General features: G+C 39.5%; 2 protein-coding genes across 2 annotated transcripts; both read right to left on the reverse strand.

Annotated features, from left to right (window-relative positions):
* Nucleotides 1-6,809: 6,809 nt before the first annotated feature.
* On the reverse strand, nucleotides 6,810-8,738 carry LOC133725486 (uncharacterized). Its single transcript, XM_062152765.1, has 4 exons — nucleotides 7,626-8,738; nucleotides 7,306-7,398; nucleotides 7,149-7,216; nucleotides 6,810-7,039 (listed from the first exon to the last, which is right to left on the reverse strand). The coding sequence occupies exons 1-4, from the start codon at nucleotides 8,340-8,342 to the stop codon at nucleotides 6,895-6,897; spliced, it is 1,023 nt and encodes a 340-aa protein (XP_062008749.1). The 5' UTR covers nucleotides 8,343-8,738; the 3' UTR covers nucleotides 6,810-6,894.
* Nucleotides 8,739-11,339: 2,601 nt separating this feature from the next.
* LOC133730681 (uncharacterized) lies at nucleotides 11,340-24,783 on the reverse strand. The gene is made up of 5 exons (XM_062158230.1): nucleotides 24,671-24,783; nucleotides 24,525-24,588; nucleotides 11,970-12,177; nucleotides 11,714-11,828; nucleotides 11,340-11,560 (listed from the first exon to the last, which is right to left on the reverse strand). Exons 1-5 carry the CDS (start codon nucleotides 24,781-24,783, stop codon nucleotides 11,521-11,523), a joined length of 540 nt encoding a protein of 179 aa, XP_062014214.1. The 3' UTR covers nucleotides 11,340-11,520.
* Nucleotides 24,784-25,559: the final 776 nt, after the last annotated feature.

A 25,559-nucleotide genomic window follows, 5' to 3' on the forward strand; every position in this document is an offset into this window, starting at 1 on the left:
AAAGAATAATATAACAAAGACTACTCTGTCTTAGACAATCATAGCTCAGAGTAGTCTATGCTAACAAAAATAGCTCGCCTCTGTAGGCAATCAATTTTACCTAATTCTAAAGCCAAGCACACAATTGTGCTATGTTAAAACTAAACACTTCTACCAAAGCTCATAGACACTAAAAAACCAACTAGGCAACTATGAAAATTCTAGGCCCAAAATCAGGCCCAGAAACTAGCTTCATGACTGTAGGCCCGGTTAGAGACTCATCCAGCCCCCTGGAGAAATCGACCCAAACAATTGGGCCCTGAATTAGGCCCAAATGCAGCCCATAATGGCAAGATCTGATCTGGAAACCTAACCGCCGTTGGGCACCCAGACATTGTGTTGCGCGGCCACCAGCTAGTTCCTCCGGTGTCTCCTGCAACCGGTCTACATGCCCACGGCCGAACCACTACCAAATCAAGAGCCTACCTCCCCCCCAACAACCACGCAAACAACACCATCAGCGACGTCAGTGTCAATTGCAACAAAGCCATCCACAGGAGTCGACCCCAACCACTACTCTGCAATACCCGAACCAAGAACCCAGTTCCTCCATCAAAAACCCAAAGATGCCGCCAGATCTAAATTTCAGATCTCCTCCTCCCGTTACAAAAACGGCCACGGCGACGTTGTGGTCCAAAGTTCCACAACCAGCCACGCCATCCCTCACTTCGCTTGGGAAATCGAGCAGTCTTGGAGCACATAGGCTGAGGCAAACAAGGGAATGGAGGTGACAAGAGACTCGTAATAGCCGCACAAAGAGGGCGGCAGCGCTAGGGTTTCAAGAGACATCGCTCTCGCCCTCCATTATATTAACGAGTGTTTGTATTATTAAGTTGAAACACTTATTTACAAGTAAGTTGCCATAAAACTACAGTAATAACACTTCTTCTTTTTTGAGGTGAAAAGGTCAATCTCATTTAGCATTTCAGCAAGCAGTACAATAATGACTTGCCCAGAGGGTCGTTAGTAGAAGCCATTACATAGAGCACACAACCCTAGTACACCCCTCACATGAGCATACTACTTAGCATACTCCTAGTACACCCACCTTTTTATTTTAAGCGCAAAAACAAGAAACTAAGTAACCCCGAAATCAATAAACTACCTACGAGGCTGCTTGTTTCTTGTCGATCTTCCCCACTCAAATAAAGAAAAACATAAGCTCATCATCATTTCGTAAAAAAGAATGAGAACCCACTAAAATAAAAAAATACAAACTTAAAAATTATATGAGTCCACACTATCCATGTCACGCCCCGAATTTCGAATAAAGAAATTTCGAATCCGAAACGCGAAACTTAACAAGCACAAGAAAACACATAGAAAATTCTTCATTTAAAATAAGCGATAAAACAAACCGAGCTCGCCAGCATCAAATACGGACTCGTTCTTTAGAGTCACATAATAATGTACAAAGAGTTTACAAATTAAACTGATCGACAATTCAATAAGTAAACATACTCACTACACAGCGGAAGAATAAAACTAACGTACACTTCAACGTCCAAAGATACAACAGCAACCAACCCTCAGTTTCGATGACTGTTACTCCGACCTGCACAATAACCCCTACACCGTGGAATAGTGCACCGGGTTGAAACAACAAACCCGGTAAGCTTTTGCAAGCTCATATGAGTAAACCAAAATAACCACAAAAAATACGCCTTTTCAACTCGAGGACAACAATCAACACAATGATTAATTCCAACAACAAAAATCATTATCTTTTTAAGAGCACACATGTCACAACCGTGACAATCGAATCATTATCAATGAAAACCGGTAATCCCTACATAGAAATTTAGTTCAGGAATTCACCAACAGTATACAACCCAAAACCATAGTAATCCCTGCATATCGTTTAGTTCAGGAGATTACATTTAAAATCAACCAATTAGAATGAAACGAAAATCGATACATAAGTCAAACAACTCACACTAAAGTCGATGATCACCCATCAACACCACTACATTAATAGAATCTCATTCTCACGTATAAACCAAAGAAAGAACACCAGCAAGGTTCTCCGAAAACTACGTAGTCATGATGCAATAACATCGTTACCACCATGACGGTATGCATACACAGACCACGCACTCATGATGCAGTAACCCCGTTACCATCATGACGGTACGCTTGCAACAAACTAGAGCTCTAACTGAATCGTAACCTGTCACCTCGGCCGAGGTTCAACCTTACGATATCTTGCACTTCGGTTACTATTAGACCGTCGAACTTTGGACGCCCCCGTCCTCAGAACAATCATACTTCGGTTATCATTAAGCCATCGAACTTTGGACACTCCCGTCCTCAGAACAATCTTACTTCGGTTATCATTAAACCGTCGAACTTTGGACCCTTCGGCCCTCAGAACAAAACATTTAAAACAAATCTGACATGACTCAAATACTTTCCTCAAGCAAAACACACTTTTACATAATAATCAATACATCATGATAATTGTATGCTCGTAAGAGAAATGCTCGAAATAACAATTCAATCAACTCTCAATCATTACTTCACCAATGTCACACCATCCAATATATATATTCCACGTATATATATATATATATATATGTATATATATATATATATATACGTAGTCATTCACGCAGGAATGACCACTAATACCAACTATAGTTCATACGTATTAAAACCAAGAAATTCATTTTATACTTAAATTCATTTTTTTACCTGTGAGCCGTAGCCCTATGAACCGTAGTCGATCGAGTTCATATTATTTCAAACAAATCTTTATTTTCGAAAACGATTTACAATTATCAATCAATTTTGAAAATTAAATAACTCGGTTCATAAATGAACCACGTGAGATTTACTCACCTCAAAATCCCGTTGCGTCTTCTCTTACAGCAAGGATAACGTATTGACTAGTCTCTGTCAATCACCTAAGGAATGTACGACACAACTTAGAACACGAATCGAAAACAATTAAGTGTTGAACCCCCATTTGCACTAAAATCTCGAAAGTAATGTCAATCGAGGTGAAACTTCATCCGAGACCACCCGAGGTCTCCGGAATACTTATACGTTCAATCTATCAAAATTACAAGTCGATCGAACGGCCGAATCCTATCGGATCGAAAACCGATCGAAAACCCTTAAACTTTGAAAATTCATAACTTGCTCATACGATTTCCAAAAATTACAAACTATATATTGAAATGATCGTATCGATGTGTAGAATAAAAAAAGAAACAGAAACTGTTCCTGGGGTGGCCGGACGTGGTCGGATACCACCACCACAGTGGCAGCGGCGCCGCCGGCTCAAAGTCAAAATTTGACAAAACTTCCTAAACAAAAAATCTTCTTCTCAACAAGCCCAACAACATTTATAACTAGCACAAAGTCAGAATCAAAGCCATTTAGCCGGAATTTACCTCGCAATGTTTGAAACCCGAAGAACCCTAGATTCCCAATCTTCAAAATTCGATCACCACGAGTCGAATTGTTGCAAGCTACCTTGGGAGAATCCTTCTACATCCTCTGAGCTCCAAAAGCCCTCAAGAATCACCTGCTATGGTGGCCGGAAACCTGAACTCCGACCAAGACGATTTGCAGCGTTGCCGCCAAACTTCCCGGCCTTGCTGCGTCATGCACGGGTTGACCCACGTCGTTAAACTTCACAGGGTTGTAGATGGGAGTGAGGCGAAGAGGTAGGGACAAGAATCTCGGCCTATGGTGGCCGGACGGCGGAGAACGAAGCCGGCGAAGGGGAGAGGGCGAAACCGGGTCGAGACCGAGGAGAGAGAAAGAGTTTTCGTTTTTGGAAACTTTTTCAATTTTCTGATATTTTCGGATTTTTTTCCTATTTAACCAAAATGGAAACTTTTCTGAAGACCATAACTCCTTTATACGAACTCCGATTTTTGCGTTCCACATATGCACGAACTCGTATCGACGAGCTCTATGACTTTCGTGAAGAAAGTTTTCACATAATCCAAACGTAAAAAAGTCAACTCTTGAGACGAAGCATTCCGAGCGAATAATTGTTCGAAATACTTTCCGCTCCACCCTCGAACCACGAAATCGTGTTATCGAACACTTTAATAGTTCCCGAAACATTTAGAAATCAATAATGAATTTCCGGGGTCTTACAATCCAAGCCCACACTAAGACCAAGGCCCACAAAGGAGCCCAAATGAGCCAGAAAGCAGCCTTCTTCCTGGTACAAGCCCACTCGGCCCAACTAGGGCAGACCCTAGCAGGATCAAGGACGCGGACGTCTGTCACCACGATCCAACCACCGCTGCCATCATTGTGAACCAAACTATGCATCTGATCACGCCCAATCGTGTCCCAGCCAACAACGATGATGTCAACAGCATACCCATCAGCACCTACGCTAGAAGAGCGCCATAGCCAATCCATCGAACCATCACCGCTGCCGTCCAACACACCTAAAGATCTGCCGCCACCGTCTGATGGGGAAGAACGATCCAGCCAATCTGGATCCCACCAGTCCCCGTCACCAATAGCAGGCTGCCAACTATCTCCGGGTGCCTTCAACCAAACCGTCCTAAGCTTCAACCCTTCCCCAATCCTCCCAACCTGAGGATCACTGATTTTGAACCAATCCAACACCAGATCAGGCTTCTGATCTCCATCCCTGCAAACCCCATCCGCGAGAACAACTAAAAGCCAGAGACCATAGCCTATGAACACGAAGGAACGCCGAGCAAGCCCACTATCACCCTCGAGGAAAAGACGAAAGAGAGGAGAAACCCCCTGCTCAATCGTAGGTACAAGACCGCCGCCATCAAGAGAGCCCTCTAACGAGGGTTAGAGAAAAACATTTTCAAGGAAGAGGTTAGAACATTTTCTGTCGAATCCTTGAAAGTAATGCACAAAAAAAATACCCTACTATTTTCTTTGTTCGAAAAGAACAAATGTTGAAAGAGCTAGCTTAAACCAGTTTTCTTTTTCAATCTGCTACAATACTACTACAGTAATAACACTAATTTCATTGGGTTATGGTCAACACTTCTCCAATTTTAGCCACTGGTAGGGCTGGCAATATCAGCCGAGAAGAACCGTACCAGCCATATTCGAGCCGAACCAAAGCAATTGGTAGCCGACTTCATCGGTAACCGAAGTGTCGGTACGGTTGTACCGAACCAAATCCATGTAAATGGTACGATAACGGTATTAATTTTTAGCTAAATACGGTATACCGTACCGTACCGTATATTTCTTACAAACCCCTAAAGGGGTCAGATTGGATTAGTTTCTCAATTTATCCCTCAGCCTCTCGCCTCTCTCTCAGTATCAAACCATAGAAAGTACTCAAAGTAGAACACTAGAATCCAATCCAGCCATCGATTCAATCCATCCAATCCAGCCATCTATTCAATCCAATCAATCCATTGACTCATTCCATCATCCTCTCGATTCATTCCATGATTCCATCATCCAGATGATTCAGATCCATTCTTCCTCTCCCTCACCAAATCCCATATCCAAAACTAATGGTTCAGTTCAAATCACAAACATCAAGCTTCTCAGGCCAATTGATACTCTTGTTCTTGGCCAGATGCAGATCTTCATCGATGAAAAAGAAGCAGCAAACAAGAAGTCTAATGGAAATTGAAGCAACCCATTAAAATGCCCGGCCAAATTGAAGCAACTCATTAAAACCAAGTAGAAGCAGGGGAGGATGGACTTCATTTCATGCTAGAGAGAGAAATCCAGGTGAGATTCAACAAGTAATTGAATCTGTAGCTGAAGATAAGAAGTTAAGAACCTTGGCCTTGACTCGGTTAATTGGATCAATTAATCAATAGCTGCAAACCCACTTTCTTATTCCCCCAGAAACTGTTGATTATTGAAGAAAGTAGATCTAGATGATAATGGAATATGAAATTGGGGTATTGATATGAGTTCGGAGTCTTGGAGTCCTAAGAAACATGGTGATCAAATAGATGTTTGAAGGATCGAAGCCCCGTCAAGTGTCTGCAATCGTGTGTTCTCCTTCTCTTTTGGTGGGTGTATGCTTGTCGACTGTCGAATTGAGTCAGAGGGTCAATATGAGCAGCGACTATTAGAAGCTCGGTTGGAGGCTGAACCGTACCGACCCGACCAATTAAGTCGGCATACCGACTTCTCGGTATACCGGATTTTGTGGCCGGTAGTGGTATGGTTTTTAGCCTACCAATCTAAGTTGGTACGGTACATGGTATCAGTCCGGAGGCTCCGGTACCGAACCGAGCCCAGCCCTAGCCACCCAAACCGCTAACACGGTATGGAGTTTTCCAATAAACCTTGAAAATAGTGTGGATGGTACCTATTTTTTCAAACCACTACATAAGTCTTTATTTTAATTGATGTTTAGACATCTATCGAAAAAAATTGATGTTTAGACCTATTCCATTTCCACATCCTTAATTACTTCTTGCCACACAATTCCAACAAATTTTGCACATAAAATTTGTATTGTTAACAGGAAAATGTAGAGGAACTGTAAATAAACCAGGAACTGAATAGATTAGTGAAGGTTGCGTTATTCAGCCAAAAGTACTAGTTAATTTGTAAATAAAATTCCTTTAGGTATGCTAATGTGTGACTATATTGTACTGGACTAAATGTGGACTATTTGTTCATTGTCAAATTTTCTTTTGTTCAACTTCAGGTCTAACTATTCCAATTAATTGAGATGGACCAAGTAGCTCAACAATATCTGATGGTGATGCCAAAGCAACCCATGAAGATAAACATGAATTGGACTTAAATGAGTAAGAGGGATGGAAAATCTGTACAATAATATGGATACTACATATATAAAGTGGAACATCTAGTTTCTATAGTTACTATGTATGAAAAGCACAGAAAACAGAATTTCTACTTTGATAGTTCAAATCTGTCACACTGATAGTAACCCAAAACAAAAGATGTTATCAGTGCATTCAGGGAGATGGGTGCATCCATATTCACTGCATGACCTGTGTCCTTGATTATCTCTACCTTTGATTTTGGTCCCAAATACCTGTATAATTAAATCAAAGAGAACACAAGTAAAGCTAATGCTGTGTTTATATTTCTTCTTTTCAAATCCCAGCTAATAAGCTGATCAAAATATGCAAGTTAATACTCACCTTTGCAGCTCATAGGCCAAGTTCACTGGGAAGACAGCATCCTTGTCACCCCAGATTATTAGTGTTTCCTTCAACCCAAAATTAGAATCTTCATTTACAAGACTGAAGAGAAAGATTGCTATATAGGTATTGATATATGACCTGTTTAACCAATTACCTGAGTCAGAATGGGAAGGTTTAGGTCTGCTTTTTCCCTTAGCAAGTGCTCTGCCATCTCTAGTTTCTGCTTCCTGTTTCTTTCATAAGTCACCTATTCAATGCAACATGTAAACCTCTGTAGGTTATTGGCCGAAAAAACCTCTAAGTTAATGCTATTAGGATCAATGTAATGCATGTCACATTGAAATGCAAGTGATGTATACTCTCTTACAAGGCATTTTGAAATATTATGTTATCAAACTATACAGATCACAAGTCATCTAGATTGAGGAGTTTAACTGGTTACGATCTAACATATCAAATATCTAGAAAACTCACATGGATAAACCCGCGGATGAAAACATCGGGTAGCCACCTAACAGGACTGGGTTTGTGCACAGAAAGATTCACCAAGCCCCTTAGATCATGAGCACTTTCAGGTACAAGGAGCTTCAATGCATTGCGTCCAATCTTGTTGAGCTGATCCTTTTTCTGCTCCTCTGTCATCCCTATCCCACAGCTCACAATCACAAGCCTCTCCACCGCCTGCGGATACATCTCCGCCAGCCAATATGCCACAAACCCTCCATAGCTTATAGAGTACACACCAAACCTGTCAACGCCTAGTCTCCTCAACCCTTCCGCTACACATTTTGCTTGGAACACCTCCGTCCTGTCGGACATTTTTGTGTATGACTTGCCAAAGAAGAGTAAATCGGGCACGTACAAATTAAAAGTCCGGGAGAGTGAGCCGACTTGGTGCATGAATTGCCACTTGGAATTGCCACCATACCCGTGAAGCATCAGTAGATCAGGCTTGTCAGATCTTCTAGGATTGGAAGCCCAAAAATGCATGGTTGTTTGTTCATCTAATTCAATAGTACAAGAAGAAAGACCACACAATCTGAAGTATACTCCTAAAAATGCATCTGCAAAAGCGATTAGGATGGAAGCAGGATTCAAAATATAAGGCAAGACTGAAAGAAGGAATTCGTATATGGCTATTAGGGTTGCGAGGTAGAAGGAGAGGACATGATAGAACTTCGTGTACGCCATGAGAATTGAGAATGAATGAGTACTGTTGTGCTAGATGGCTTTGCTTTTTGGCTACTTAAATTGGAGTGTGCAATCCCTTCAAGCCTTCACTACACAAGACGTACAAAAGACAGAGACATGCCCAATTTGTGAGATGAGGATAATGGTGTGACCCATTTTGCATTCTTATCTTGGGATGATGAAACCAATCTTCTTGCCAACCCAAAATGATGAAAAAGAGATGCAGCAGAGCAAATGTTTACGTAACTGTGAGCAGCACTACTGTAAATTGGGCAGCGCAAACTGCGCTCCTTCACTAATCTCTCCTGCACTGTTGGAAGAATTTGTTCCTGCAAAAGTGCTTATACAGAGCAAGAATAGCACTCAATTATTGAACTTTTCTATAATATTTTTCCGGTTAAACGTATTTTAAAGACGGAAGATAATGATATAGGTTAAACTTAAATACTATCTTCTCTAAAGTTCCACAAGCTTTGATACTCCTCTCACTTAGAAAAGTATTTAATACCATGAATGATTATAACACGCCAAATTAAGCAGCGTTGCCCATAAGGAGTAGCAGGATAACGGCATGGGAAAGCATTACTTGGTCTTAAATATGCGCACCAACTTCCAACTTCAAGTATTTAATACCAGGTCGATCTGATATCACGGGAGTATTTTCTTTCTCCTCAATTTCTTTTCTACTATAAAATAAAATTAAAAAAATAATATAATTAACACGCATTTCATGCTATCACACTTTCTCTTATGAGAAAGGGTAAGTCTAGTTAGATATCTCAATTTGCTATTTGGACCTCATCTAATTTTTGTAAAAATTTAATCACTATTTTACCCCTCTTATAGAAAATACAAGATTTTGGCCCTCATATATCCAAAAAAAAATAAAAAAATTACAAGTGTGTTAAAGGAAAAACACATTATGTGCCTTCGTCAAAGTGATTGACGGAGAGGGAATCAAGTAATTAGCAATCACCATCAATCAGCATGGATCAAGGACCAATCAGTAGTTAATGTCATCATTGTAATTGATATTTCCATTGTAATTCTCTCCCTATATAAAGGGACTATGAAATAAAATGAGTAGACCAATTCCAATTGCATTTTACTTTTACACGTTATCAGCACGCTCAGAGCAAATAGCTAAAGAAAAAAAACCTAGTTTTCAAAAGCAAAACCTAGAAAAAAACAATTTCTTCTTCTGTGCCGCCACCAATTGTAAAAAAAAAAAAAAAAAAAAAAAAAAAAAAAAAAAGAATTATCTTTGCCGTCAACCCCCACCGACCTCCAGCCTAGCCCAGGCCACTACCCGTCTGCGCACACAACACAGGCCTCCCTTGCTAGCACAGCAGCACACCCAGCGCCCCGCGCCTACGCCTGCGCAACCCACCCACAGCCCTGACTGCAGATCCCAGCGCTGCACACTCCTAGCGCTGCATAACCCCAGCACCGAGCCCAGCAGCCCAATAGCAGCACCCTTGCAACCCAGCACAACGCACAGCCGCGCAGCCCACCTCCGCTGCCCACTCGCGCATCAGCCCGCAAGCCAAGCCACCTCCCAGCGCTGCATCATCGCGACCTCCCACCTGCAGATCCCAGCTTGCAGCAGATCTCGCCTTGTAACAGTCCCACGAGGCCTCAACCCCGTCTGCAGCAGCCCGCGCATCCGACAGCAGCAGTCCCGCGCACTGCAGCACTGCCCAATCTCCACCCCAACTCGACGCAGCAGCCTGCCAGAAAGAAAAGAAAAAAACCAGAAGAAAAAAAAAAAAAAACAGTTGTGAAGGCATAATGCCTCATTTTTAATTAGACTATTACTTGGTCTTAAAGTTTATTTCAATAATGGTTTGATGAATTAGATTTCTGAACATGACCTTGATTTGATTATCGTTGGCTTATTAATAAATTTCGAATTTTATTCTGAAGCACTGAATTTATTCGATTTTATTTACTACACATATTTACATGGTTCGAAATAGCACTATAAAGATGTAAAGCAATACATCTAGAGAAAAGTTATTTGAATGAAAAGACTATCACTCTACCTAAAATAAAAATACTCTAAAGAATATGAGATATGCTCTGTATGCACCAAAAGCTAATCGAACCTTGTTTCAAAGATATTCATGCCAACAGTTATCATGTAGAAACACACTGTGAGGATAGAACTGAATACATTTATATTACCTCTAATAATTGTGGAAGGAAACACATTTTAGAGAAACTTATGAGTCAATCTAGTGGACTGTACCTCACTACGATTCGGATTATTGAATCCTATGTTGTCACCAACAATGAAATGTGGGACACTGACTCATACAGGCTTTGGCACGACCGCGTAGGGCACCCCGGTCGTGACATGATGATCCGTATTTTAAAGAACTCATACGGACATCCTTTTTTTTCGAGTGAAAAATAAAATGGGAGAAAAATCCGCCACACTGCAAGGTGTTGGTCCTAGTACTGCTCAAATGCAGTCATTGCTTTCTGAAGTACCAGAAACACTACCTCCATCCCATTATGCCTCATTGACTATTTCAAAGGCAAATCACTCGTTTTGTAAAGCCTGCTCTTTAGCAAAAACAGGATCGAGACCTTCCTATGCTAAAGATACAAAACAAAACATTCCATTCTTACAAAGGATACAAGGAGATAACTGTGGACCTATCCATCCAGAATGCAGACCATTCAAGTACTTTATGGTTCTGGTGGATGCTTCGACACACTGGTCACATGTCATTTTATTGTCCACAAGAAATGCTGCATTTGCAAAACTCCTAGCACAGATTATACGCTTAAGAGCTCACCACCCTGATCACACTATCAAGTCTATAAGGCTTGATAACGCTGGAGAGTTTACATCAAAAGCATTTGATGAATATTGCATGTCTATTGGGATCGATGCAGAGCATCCTGTACCCCATGTGCATAAACAAAATGGTCTCGCAGAAGCCACCATCAAAAGGCTACAGATGGTGGCTAGGGCATTGGTTAGGCCTGGGCACGGTTAGGTGCGGATCGGTTTGAAGCCCAACCCGCATCCGAACCGCATTAAACGGTTTGCTTGTTTCCCACACCGCAACCGCTTTTTTTTATCATAGGCCGAATTCTTCGGTTACACCGAAATCCAGTTCGGTGCGGTTTCGGTTTCGGTGTGGGCCGGTTTCACTATTTGGCCTTAAAAGTCAGATGTCCCTTCCATAGCTCCCTTCCACAACCTGCAAGTGCAAACAGAATCACAAATTTTTTTGATTGAAACAAAACACAGACAAACCCCCATACCACACTGTCACCCACCATCATCATCATATTCAATTCAATAATTCCAATATAGTACTCCAATTGAAACAAAACACAGACAAACCCCATACCCATACTTTCTCTGTTTCTCACCCACCATCATCATCAAATTCAATTCAATAATTCCAATACAATACTCCATCATGTTGTCTTGAAGAGTCCGCCCAAGCCCATAAAAATATTCCCCTGTTTGTATTAATCCCACAGCAGTGCGTACAGAGAGGTGAGGAAATGAATTGATGAGTCAGTGATACAGAGAAGTGAGAGAACAACGTTTAGAAAATAAGAGACGAAAAGAAAAGAGAAGGCTGAAGCCTGAAGGCATACCCGATTGGCCGATCTGGTCAGAAACGAGAGACTGAGAGAGTGAATTGACTCTTCTCTCGAGAAGAGAAGAGATAGCTGGGTTTGAGGCTTTGAGCCGTCGAGGTCGCTTCTTCTGGGTTGACTGGTTGAGGGAGAGGAGTGAAAGCGGCGTGAAAGAGGAGCAGGAAGTGTCGAAATGAGACAATGAGGTGAGGTCGCGAGGGTTAGGCTTTTAGAGTTAGATGTTAGGACTTGGTGCAGTCGAGTTCACATAGGCTCGGATTTCAACCAATGAGAGTTTGACAGGTATTTACTAATTAAAAAAATTTAAATATTAAAGCGGTCCGGTTCGGTTGTATTCGGGCGGTTTAAGGGTGAGGACCGGTTCCGACCCGGATACATACGGTTCGGTGGGCCAAGCCTCATTTTCTGCTCTGTTTTCAACTGGTTCGGTTCCCGACCCGGATTTTTCGGTTCGGACGGTTCGGTAACCGGATTTCCGGTCAGAAATGCCCAGGCCTAGCATTGGTTATGCGTACCAACCTGCCTATATCTGCATGGGGTTATGCAATATTGCACGCAGCTTTACTTATTCGTTTCAGACCCACTGCTAGCCAACCATTTTTCTGCGTACCAGTTGGTAACTGGATATGAGCCTGACATTTCACACTTACGCATATTTGGTTGCGCAGTATATGTGTCTATTGCGCCCCCACAGCGCATCAAAATGGGTCCTTAGAGACGATTAAGTATTTATGTTGGATACGAATCCCCAACAATTATCCGCTACTTGGAACCCTTGACAGGCGATCTCTTTACCGCTAGATTTGCGGATTGTCACTTTGATGAGACAGTCTTCCCGTCGTTAGGGGGAGATAGGAAAAAGGATTTTCCAATGGAACAATAGGAATTGTCGTGGTTTGTCCCCGCTCTGTTTCATTTTGCTCCCCGCACTTCACAATGTGAAAGTGAAGTGAAAAGAATAATCGATCTTCATAACGTAGTAGATTCGATGCCTGATGCGTTTACTGATATCGCAAAAGTGACGAGATCACATATACCAGCTGCAAATGTGCCTGCAAGGTTAGAAGTCTCCAACAAGGGGCACGGTGCCGCAGATAGAGGCACTGCAACCACATTTAGTGGAGGTGTGGTTGAGGCTGTGGCTCCCCAAAGGAAGAGGGGGAGGCCACTTGGTTCGATTGACACTCACCCAAGGAAGAAGAGGGCGAGTAAGGCACAAACCGATCCATTAATCATCAATGTAGAGAATCCCTCTCACAAGATTGTCTCTGATCATAGTTATGTCCATGAATCAATACTGGAGGACGCTCCGATGTTTGAAATAATTCCAGAGAACAAATAAATCTCAATGGATTATGAGAGTGCGTATGAGTTGATAGAAAGATCTTCCATACACATTGATGATGTATTTGCATACACTGTTGCTCAAGAAATCATAGAGCACGATGATATCGAACCACACTCTGTTGCAAAATGTCAACAAAGAGCAGATTGGCCTAAATGGAAAGAAACAATCCAGGCAGAATTAGATTCTCTGACAAAGAGACAGGTATTTGGTCCGATAGTGCTAACCCCACCAAGTGTAAAGCCTGTAGGACATAAATGGGTCTTTATCAGAAAGCGTAATGAGAAGAATGCAGTCCTGAGGTACAAGGCTCGCCTTGTAGCGCAAGGTTTCTCACAACGCCCTGGAATTGACTACGAGGAGACATACTCTCCCGTAATATAATGTTCCGCTACTTAGTTAGCTTAGTAATTTCTGAAGGACTGGAAATGCAGCTCATAGATGTGGTTACTACATATCTCTATGGGGATCTAGATTCAGATATATATATATATATATATATATATATATATGAAAGTGCCTGATGGCCTTACATTACCCAAGTCAAGTGACTCTAAACCACGGAGTGCGTTTGCAATTAAGTTGAAAGTGACTCTAACCACGGAGTGCGTTTGCAATTAAGTTGAAACGCTCACTTTACGAAATGAAATAATCCGGGGGGATGTGGTATACCCGTCTAAGTGACTACTTGATTGGGAAGGGATATAAGAACGATGAAGTATGCCCCTGCGTATTCATAAAGAAAACAAGTTCCGGATTTGCAATTGTAGCTGTATATGTCGATGATATGAACATAATAGGTACTCTTGATGAAATAAGAGAAACCGCGAGCTACTTAAAATCCGAATTTGAGATGAAGAATCTTGGGAAAACTCGATTCTATCTAGGCCTTGAACTAGAACACCGAGTTTGTGGAATACTAATCCACCAGTCTGCGTATGTCCAAAAGTCAGGCAATATAACATGGACAAAGCGCATCCTGCTAGCACTCCCATGATCGGTCGAAGCTTGGATGCAAGGAAATATCCATTTTGTCCAAAGGAAGATGACGAAGATGAAGGAATTGTGTCCTAAAACAATCATTTTGATGTAATTATTATTGTAATTATTATTAATCAAAATGGCAAGTTTATTGTTCATTGCTTATATTTAATATTTGATTGAACAATGTCCAAGGAATATGAGTTAAAGAGAAAGTAATCTAAAGAGTTAGATGTGTGAGACCTTTACTCTTTCACACTCTTATCCTAAAAGGTTCCTAGTCATAGGATTATCACTTGGACATTGATAATCCGGAAAGACTAGCACATACTATGTATGCTCAATATGGAGGATGATATGTCTCTTGTCATTTGTGTAGAGACACTAATACAAGTATGTGGGTGCTCTTAACTTAAAGAGTACACTGAACGCGATCATTAGAGTTCTTGTATGGAGTCTTACTTACATGTCAAACTTGAACTCTAAATTGCAATAATACAAATTAGTCCTTTGACCTGAGACACCATAGTTGTCTTATGAGTGAATGGATTATCTCTTGATGATGCAATAATATTGTGTCCCTTAATGGATATAATAGATGCATTCATTGGTATAATCAATTCGGTCATGGAGACATGTGAGTGTACAATAAGGAATCTCTATCCTTAAGTAAATAAGGTGTATGTTCAAAGATGTGATTCAATGAGTCTTTGGCCAAAGCATTGAATGAGATTAAAAAGGAGTTTTTAATCACATTCTAAGAATCACATAAGAATGAAAATCACATTAGGGGATTGACATATCAATTCCATACCCCGATGATGTGATTTAGAACATAGTGTTAGAGAATGACCGTATTGTATTGTAATTCCAATTGAATAGGTTCTTTGTCATTCTACATTAACTAGGGTAGTCATGATATGTTGCAAGACGTCACTCATGACTTGTGAAGTCCCCGAGGATTAATAAACATTTATAATCCTAATAACAAGGGAGAATCAAAAATGGAGTTTTTGATTCGTAAACAAAATAGAATGGTTTCTATAAACTTCACTGCCTTGTTAATTAGAACCTAAGAGATCGCACACCATATAAGTGGATCCTTGAGATTGTATATGAAGAAGATTAAACAAGAGTTGGTTATGACCAAATAATTAATTAGATTTATTATTTGGACATAATTAGGTTTTTCGGGTAAAACCGAACCTATTGGGCCTAAACGATTGTCGGGCTTTTCGTGTGGACTTGGGCTTCACTAAATGAGATTTAAATGAAAGCCCAAGACACATTTTTAGTGCCCAATAACAAGTATGGACCAGCCAAAATATTGGCTTTATGAAAGTCAATATTTTCTTTTAGTAATTGGAGTTATTTCCTATTATATAAAAGTGAAAGCATGGACAAAGAGAATAAGTGTGTGTCTCCACACTATTATTTTCAGATTTGAGAGAGAGAGAGAAAAAGAGTTCTTTCTTGGTCCATTACAAAATTAAAGGAAAGAAGAACACTTGCATAATTTCTTCTTTTCTTTCATCTTTCTTCATCTCTTGATTCACTTGGTGAAGATCCTTAGAGGCCATATATTTTTGTGGCTTTACTTGTTACATCAAAGAGAAGATTACAAGCACAAGAAGGAGTACAAGAAGGAGTTCTTAATCCAAGGTGCTTCAAGGTGGAGGAAACACACACAAGGAGAGATCAAGGAGAGGAACTTTGGTGGTTCACTTGGATCGGATTAAAATCACGCTCCAAGGGTGAGTAGAACATAAACTCCCTCTTTGTTCTTCCTTACTATGCATGCTATGTTTACATACATATCACAATAAGCCAAGATCATGGGTTAAAGGAATGGATTTTATGTTTAGTTAGTAGTTTAATGGTTAAACTAATTCCGCACTAATTAAAAAGTTTTGAAATCCATCCATTCCTTCAGAAGAGGTGTTGGCAGCTGAAATTCCCTATCTAAGTGCAATAGGCGCATTATTGTACCTAGCCTAATGTACTCGACCAGACATTGCATTCTCAGTGAACTTGTTAGCTAGATTTAGCTCAGCGCCAACGCAGCGTCACTGGAATGGTATCAAGAACATTTTCGATACCTAAAAAGAACCATTGACTTGGGACTGTTCTTTCCCTACAGAGAGACAAGAGGGACCGCAGATGGAACTGCAATCCCTAAAGGAAATATTGATGGCGAAAGCGTCACTCCCTACACCGAAACGCCAAATGGCGTTTTGGTTGGTTTTGCTGATATTGAGTATCTCTCTGACCCACATAAAGGTCGTTCCCAAACTGGTTATGTATTTACCAGTGGGAACAGGACGATATCTTGGAGATCAACCAAGCAAACCCTTGTGGCTACCTCCTCGAACCACTCAGAGACCATTACTCTACATGAGGCAGTTCGTGAGTGTGTATGGTGAAGAGCTATCATCACACATATTCGAGGGACTAGTGGTTTGAGTTCTACCACTGAAGAGACTACTTGCATTAATAAAGATAAGCAGCTTGCATCGAACAGATGAAGCTAGGGCATATCAAGGGTGATAATACAAAACACATATCACTAAAGTTTTCTACAATCAGCAACAACATGCCCTCCTCAAGATTCAAGTGAATCAAGTAAGGTCTGAGGAGAATATGGCAGATTTGTACACCAAATCATTGCCTAAGGCCATATTTGAGAAACATGTGAAAAGCATAGGAATGTGAAGACTTTCCAAGCTCCCTTGATTAATGTAAGGATCAAGGGGAGGTGTAGACGTTAGGGGGAGTCTAACACACACATGTCATCCTCAAATGTAAAAGGTGTGTTGTGCTCTTTTCCTTCGACCAAGGTGTATTTTTTGTCCCACAGGGTTTTTATTGTTACTTGTCAAGGTTTTTAGTGAGGCAACAACTCATGCACCATTTCATCTTTGACTTGGCACAAGGGGGAGTGTTAAAGGAAAAACACATTATGTGCCTTCGTCAAAGTGATTGACGGAGAGGGAATCAAGTAATTAGCAATCACCATCAATCAGCATGGATCAATGACCAATCAGTAGTTAATGTCATCATTGTAATTGATATTTCCGTTGTAATTCTCTCCCTATATAAAGGGACTATGAAATGAAATGAGTAGACCAATTCCAATTGCATTTTACTTTTACAAAGTGAATATTATGGCCATGTGCAATCCCAACAGAGAAGTTCCAATGCGATATGTTTACACTATTTATTTGCATATCCAATATGTTTTCTCCGTCGTCTCTCTCTATCAAACTTAAGGAATTATGAATTAATTTATATTTAATCTTTCATTCAACAACTATAACAAAGGCAATCCAATGGGTTAATAAATCTGATGAGCAACAGAGCCAACGAAAATCAGTATTCTACAATCCTTTATTAAAGAAATATAATTTCTATTCTCATTATCAACATGCAAGTTTTTTTTTTTTTTTTTTTTGACTTTGTCAAGGGAAACCCAAAGGCTTCCTAGGCCCAAGATAAACCCCTTCGGCACATGTGAAATGCTCCAACTGTGCATTGCAGCACAGTGCTTGGCCACTTTGAATCAACATGCAAGCTTTGTTCTGCAACCAAAAAATTAACTCAAACCAATTCCTGCTCATATTTGTTTCTGGGCTTGCGCCGCCGACCAAATTGTGGAAACTTTGCAGTGAACCTTGGTACCCGGCAACCAACTTGAGCTGAAGATATAAATAAATGGAATAGGAGGCTGATAAAATGGAATTCAAATATGTAAAATACAAATAATGGTAAATTAGGAAATTTGATAGAAAAAAATAAAGGAGGTATAAAAAGCAAATTGAGAGATCTGAATATAACCACCCTACGAGAAATTCATTAAAAAAAATTCCCTCACAAAATCATAAAAATAAGACTCACTGGACATAAATTTTGTTGCCAAGAATTCTTTTATAAGAATGTGAAAGCCATATAAAACAGAGAATACGGTGAATACTGTCCTTGGCAGTTGGCACTTTTCACAATCACTAATAATATGGGGCTTGACAATTGCCCAATTGGTGTGGATTTTTTCGTCGGCAAGAATTTTGCTCTTTCTCACAAATTTTGCAAACGAATATCTACCGCTACAAGAGCATTAATACAAGAGCATTGTAGAATGCAAATAGTTGGTAGTTGAAAATGTCATATTATTCTCATTTGAAACCCATAAATTATAATGTATTAATTAAGATAACTATCTTAACTTTGTTGACACGTACAATGATAACAGAAAATATTAAATCATATTACACTCATTTGTAGAAAGTGAATAGTTATTTAATGTGTGATTTGAATTTGAAAATTCTTAATTCTATAAGATGTAATCTACTAATTATGTAATTCACATTATTGGATTATACAATGACACCTATGAATGAATCAAACTATCCTCAATGTAAAAGTAGACAAAATCTATTGTAAAAGTAATTGTTTGGATTTCAAAATCTAAAGTCTATAAATTGTAATTAATCTATTGAATAACCAAATCACATTAAAATTATTTTGAACTTCACGTATAGATAGATAATAATTGATCATTGAAGGTGTCATTTTATGATTATCTTTGCCAACGATATATTCGCTGGAAAAAGATGGTATTTTTACAAAAAGAACCTTTACTACTAAGTCATCAGAAAAGGTTCAAAAAAAATTCCAAAAATAAATTAAATAAAGCTCACGAGCTAGTTTGACTAGATCTTCAAAAACTTCAAAGAATCTATCCACAAACAATGTAATGTTTCGGGAAAAAAAAATCCAATATAAAATATTTTGTAAAAAAAATAATAAAACTGAAAAATTAATAAATTATAGCCTTTTGCCATGGTAATTTTCGTCAGCAAGGGCTTTTTGTAATTGGAGGCTTTTAGTGACGAATTTTCATCAAAAAATGTGTATTCTGTCGACAAAATATTTTTTCTTTCAAGGGAGATCGGTGGCAATCTATTAATAAATAATAATCAAGGTTAAAAAATCGCTAGGCACTAGTCGGGCGGTAACTAAGGGAGGCGCTATTTTGTTTTTTTAATTTTAGTTTTATTTTTTTAACATATAAATAAGAATATAAAAATAATTAATATAATTAAAAATAATCAACATACTCAAAATATGAATATTGTGAACCAATATTTCACAATTGTCCAAATGTAATGATCAAGGAATAGTATATAGTCTTGTAATGATCAAGTCCAACTGTCCAACATGCAAAAGACAAACAACAGTGAATCAAATATCACTTAATCACTACCACACATCACAATTCCAAACCATGTCATCATTCATCATCGCCCAGGTGAATTCACTCTCGAATTGCACTTCCCAGTTTCTATCCCTGGGCTCATCATCCTTCATCAACACCACACTCAGTTCTTCCACTCACCGATGCCGGTGTCCCTTAGCCACTCGAAAGTGCTTTCAACATGCTCTCCGTCTCCTTCCCCCATAGCCTTCGCGTCAAATTCAAGCTCTCGGTTCTCCGGTAGGAACCACTTCGTCTACTCTAATGCAGTATCGGAATCTGCACAATTCTGGTGGCCTTCAGATCACGAACTAAAGAGGAGGCTGAAGACTTGATTCTAACACTCTGCGTCTCTGCTACAGGTCAGTTAGATTCTTAAAGATTCAAACTTTCTACTCCTTTGCAACTAAAATTTTGGCCTGAAACTTAATTGAAATCAAAATATGTATTAAAGTTTGGATTTTTGACTCATTCTCGGTTTTGGGTGTTCTAGATCTGTAGTCTTTCAAGGAACGACGCCCACTCTGACCAGCCTGCCCAGACGACTAGGCCGACTAATTGCCCGCCCATATCGACTAATCGCCCGCCTAAAACCCAAGCCGACTACCTCAGCGATTTAGGGTTAGTCGCAGCGAACACCCACCGCCCAACGCCTAGGGCCGCCTAGGCCGAGTTTTAGAACACTGATAATAATACAATGTAAATAACATCACTGACAATTAGCTCACCCATAACCTGGGCTACGACAAGATTGAGCCATACTTTGATAAGCCCTAAAGCCACTTAAAATGCAACATTACCCTAATAATAAGTCCACAAAAACAATAACCAGACACTACTAGGGAAAACTATGAAACAACACAAGAACTAACCCTAATTTATTCATGGAACCCTAGGACCACCCTACATAGAGGAGGCATCCTTAGGGCACCTGATAGACCTACTGGCCCAAAATATAGCATAGCATACCCAAATACTTGGAACAAAACAAAAGCCCCACCAAAGAGCCCAAATCATTGGACCTATTCCAGCAAGACAATAGAGCCCCAGGCCCACCACCAACCACATCAGCCCTAGCATCGCATGTGCCCAAGAATTGAGATCCATACCTAATTTCAGTTTGAAATCATCCCGTGGCGCGTTAGCAGGTCCACCGTCGGCGGTCTCACCTCCTACAAAGTACAAACCCAAATGCTCATGCACCTCATCCCCGATCAACCACGTAATATCAGCGTCACCCAGCCACCACAATGGAACCCTAGCAAGACAGTGCGAAGCACCCTCATTGATCGGAGTAATATTTTCTATATTTTTAGTAATATTTTCCCTACATTTTGCTTAATTATTTTCTTAACAATATCATTTCTAACTTAGTTTTGTGTTTTTAGGTACATTTGAGCTTCAAACGCAAGAAATGAGCTAAGAAGAGCTAGAAATGATGGAAATGAAGGCAAGGAGGAAATGAGGCGCAGAAATGACAAAGAAATTGAGAAATGAAGCTTTCCTAATCCTACTAGGAGAAGGAATCCCAGTTGAAGTAGGAATCCTAATGCAACTAGGAGTGAGCTCGGGAAAATGATGTTCGGAAATGAAGAAATGACAGAGTCCTAGTTGGACTAGGAAACCTAATGACACTAGGAGTTCTAGTGGTGCTAGGAGATGATGTGGCTTCAAGATGACTCAAGAATGCTCAAGAATGTTCTAGAATGCACAAGGAATTTCGGCAATTGAAGGAATGGGCTTTGAAATTGTCCAATTGAGAAGTCTGGCCCAAAGATTGAAGCATGTGACTTGCACATGAGTTTCTAGACCCTTCTTGACGTCTTGAAAGAATCCTAAAACAATTCTAGTTGGTTTTGCCGTGAAAAATAAAGAATATTCAAGAAGATTTCGGAAATCCCAAAAATGGAGAGTTTTTAGGAATCTGTCTGTGCAGATCAGTCAACTTCGACAGAGTCCTGAGAACATCTCAGAGCTCAGAAAATTTTTATCTATATATGGTTGGAAAGCTACGGATGTCTAGTTTCCAGATCTTTTTAAGGTTCATCAATATCAATTTTCTAGAAGAAGTTATGGCCGAATTTAATACACGGAGGTCAGTTTGCCCGGAAATCGGTTTTGTGCAAATAAAGAGAGTTTCGGATGTGAATATCTTTTGGGAAGAGTTTGGGAAGGTCTCTACTCCATATTTGATCTGATTTTGAGGATATATTGCAGCCATGATAATGTGGACCAATGAGAAAATTCAAAAGGAAGTCTACATCAACACAAAGAAGGAAGGAGAATCAGAATTGAAGACGGAGTGCTAGGGTTTGACGTCTAAAGCATCCTCTATATATACACACCTATTTTGGACGTCAGAAGCATGTTCCTTCACTCCATTCAGCCATCTCTCTCCCTCCATACACGTTCATCCCTTCCACAAATCAAAAATATCATCAAACCCTGAATCAAATACGCAATCCTCCCCTTTTCTCTCTCAAATTTTGTCATCCTCTCTTCAAGTCAAGAAGCCATGATCAAGCTCCATCAACATCTCCTTGCCGTGGTCCTCATCTTGCCTCCACCACCTTTGAAGCTTTCTTGCGTTCTTGAGATCTTCAAAAGTGTAGCCATGTCATTTTCTAGTTTAATTTCGGTTTTCTTCTCTTGTAATTCAAAACAGATTTTTGTTTTGTTATTTTGGATGTTTCGAATTCTTGTTAGATTGAAGTTTGGATGTTAAAGATTGATTTCCAATAGCCATGAAGCATGTTTTGTTTTAGGTTTTTCAGATTATAATTTTCGATTTCAAATATTGCATGATTGTTTGTTGATTTTGTGCTTCAATCCCACCTTTTATGTGTTTATGTTCTTTGGTGCGCAACTTAGAATTATAACCATGTAATTGCATCCAAATTAAGATATGCTAGCGTTCTAGGTCTTAATTGCTAAGTGAAAAATCTATAATTCCTTAGGTAAATGAACAATGAGCTTTGCATGATAAGATTAGCGTTCTAACTTGTTGTCTTTGTTTAAATTGATCAAACTTTCACATGTTCTTAATGCGTTAATTGTGTTTTGTTGGGGAATTGATCACTCACTAACTTTGCATGATTAATAGGGTTAATTATGGTGCGTTCATCTAGTTAATCTAATTAAGGAAAGTAAAAAGAACTTATGCATGCGTTCATGGTTTGTTCTTGATTGATTTCTTTCTATGACATGTTTGATTCTAAAATTATGTTTGATAATCTGCTTAATGTGTTAATGGTTGTTAATTATATCTCTACTTCCTCCATTCATCTACTTCTACTTTGATTCAAATTTGTTTGAACACTTGTATAATATTTAGTAGTTAGATTTAGATACAAACTTTCGAAATCCCCTATCTTGTAATTCTGTAAATATATTTTATTTTATACTTTGTGAATAATACTAATTTGTTTAACGTTTTTGACAGGAAGTATACCCCAATCCCCAGTTTAGAACGATACCCTACTTACTCATATTACAATTCGATGCAGGGTTTAAATTGACACTCATTTTGAGCGTATCACTCATCAGCACTGGCATCCCCAGTATCGCTTCTCCTCAATATCATCTCTCCTAACCGCCGCCAGCTCCGAGCCACAACAGCCCACGAGTAAGAACCGCAACCCCAGCCAAGCACGTCGTTGTCTAAACCAGGTTTCCATGGCTGCAGACTCTAGCTTGCCCTGTGGTATGCCCCGTACTTAAATTTACCTATTTACCGGTCATTCAGATGGTAAATAATTAAGAATCTTACTTTTTACCTTTGTTTCGGTTGTTTGGGGACCAATAGTTGACTCTTTATTTGACTCAATTTTTTAGGAAACTTCCATCATGAAAGTTGTAGAGGACGTTAAACCGAGTTTGTAGACATGTGACACGTAAAAATCGGAGTTTGTATTCAAAAGTTATGATCTAAAAACTTCGAGTTACGATTTCGGAAAACCTACTATAAATAGCAATTTCACCCATCTATTTCTGGAAAGTTTTCATTTCAGTCAACGAAACCCTATTCCCTTTCTCTCTGCACAACCCGGTTCAGGAACCAACTCGCGCCGCAACTTGAGCCACTCCTAAACTTTTTTGAAAATTTTCAATTTATACAAAAATTTCCAAAAATAGTAATACTTCCGTTGATCATAACTCTTTCATCCGTTCCGCGTGTCTACTAACTCGTATCGACGTGATCTACGACATTCGTGAAGGAAGTTTTCTGAAAAACTCAACAAATAAAAAGTAAACTCTTGACCCTTAAAAATAAAATGTTTCGAGTAAATATTTGTCAGAGATACTTTCAGTTCACCAATTAATCAAGAAAAATGCACAAGAATAAGAAATCGTACAAATGAACACTTTATTAATTTCAAGAATTCACAAGAAATATTTATAAAATTCCAGGGTATTACAGATATGACAAAGAGAGAGGATAAAAATAATATTCACGAAACGCAAGAATGAAAGAAAGGGGCAAAAAAAGATGTATGTCTTTGTTGACTTTTTCTTTTTAAAAAAAAGATGGCAAGACGAATATGCCCTTGCAAAATGAGTTGAGTTGACATCTTTACTGACAGTGAGTATGAAAACTAGTTGGAAAAAATAAGTTGAGTTTTTTTTTTTTTTTTTTCCTGAACAAAGGGGATTAATTAGCCACCCCAAGGCCAGCCCAGATGGCAAGATAAAACAGGAAACCGATTCTGATGGACAAGCCCATACAGAAACAACATAGGAAATTTAATCTCCAACTGAGCTACATAGAGCCAGTAAGAGGAGATTAAACCTAAAAATAACATTTAAAAAACAAAAACGCACGTAGTCGACAGAAGCCGCTCATAGCCGACACAAGCTACACGAAGCCAATACAAGCCGCACGAAGCAGAACCAAGCTGGCCAAAGCCGCCGAGTAACTCCGTAGTCAAAAAACCCCAAAGAGCAGATCTGAGACATGGGATGGAAAGTCTGATACCACACCTAGAAGCACCTTCCTCATCTCCACCAGTGATGCACCATCCGTGAAAGAGCCGACGCCACTGAAGTAGGACAGAATCGAAAATCAAAGGACTGTAACAATGGAGAATGGTGGTTGTGAAACTCATGCGTGAGCACCCATACTCGCCTAGATAAGTGATTTTCACTTTTGGAACAGTAGCCATGAAAACTTTCATGGAAGAAAACATAGGTAAAGGGAGGAGTGGTGATATGAGGTGTTGGGTGGAAGAGTTCATGGAGATAAAGTCAGATCTGGAAAAATTTGGGATAGATTGATAAAGAAGGAGGGACGATCTGGACAAAGCCAGAGATAGACTGGACAAAGCTAGAGATAACCACAAAGGGTACAAAACACCACAAAGGTGAGAGAAGAACAATAGTCTTTAGGATGCTGAAGGGAAAGAAGGAGGGACCTCCCCCAACTCTTAAGCCCTCAATCTTGATCCGGATGGATCAAGATTTGGCCAAAAGAGAAGGGGGGGGGGGGTTTCTTCTCAGATCTACTTTCTCTCTCTACAGGTTAGAGAGAGAGGGCCCTGTGAGAGTAAAGAGTTTAAAAATAAATTGAGTTAGTAAAGTGATAGTTTGGAAAATTAAGACACTAAAGTGTCAAATGACTTAAAATTCGATCGTGTATTATTTTTGGAGAAAATATTTTAAACAATAAGCACTAGTGTATATAACTCAAACTCAAAGATTAACAATTTAACATTTAGGACTAGGAATATACTCGATAACATTAATCTGATATTACTTTAGGATCGTTACACGTTACAAAAATACAGAGGAATCTTAGCTAGATTGTTAAACAGCTAGCTTTGCTTACTGTCAAGTATGAACACAGGTAAAAGCAGATCAGAAATACCTTGCTTCCAAAGCTTCCAATCTCGTCTATTCTTCTTTAGTGTGGCCTTACCACCATTTTTAACCAATCCCACCAATTATTTACGTTGAAATTCAGTTCATCTTTTTGCTTTCTTCACTTTTTGGACGGCTGTCTATCACCTCTGTC

Source organism: Rosa rugosa, chromosome 1 (assembly GCF_958449725.1).
Source record: "Rosa rugosa chromosome 1, drRosRugo1.1, whole genome shotgun sequence".
Lineage (NCBI taxonomy): Eukaryota > Viridiplantae > Streptophyta > Magnoliopsida > Rosales > Rosaceae > Rosa > Rosa rugosa.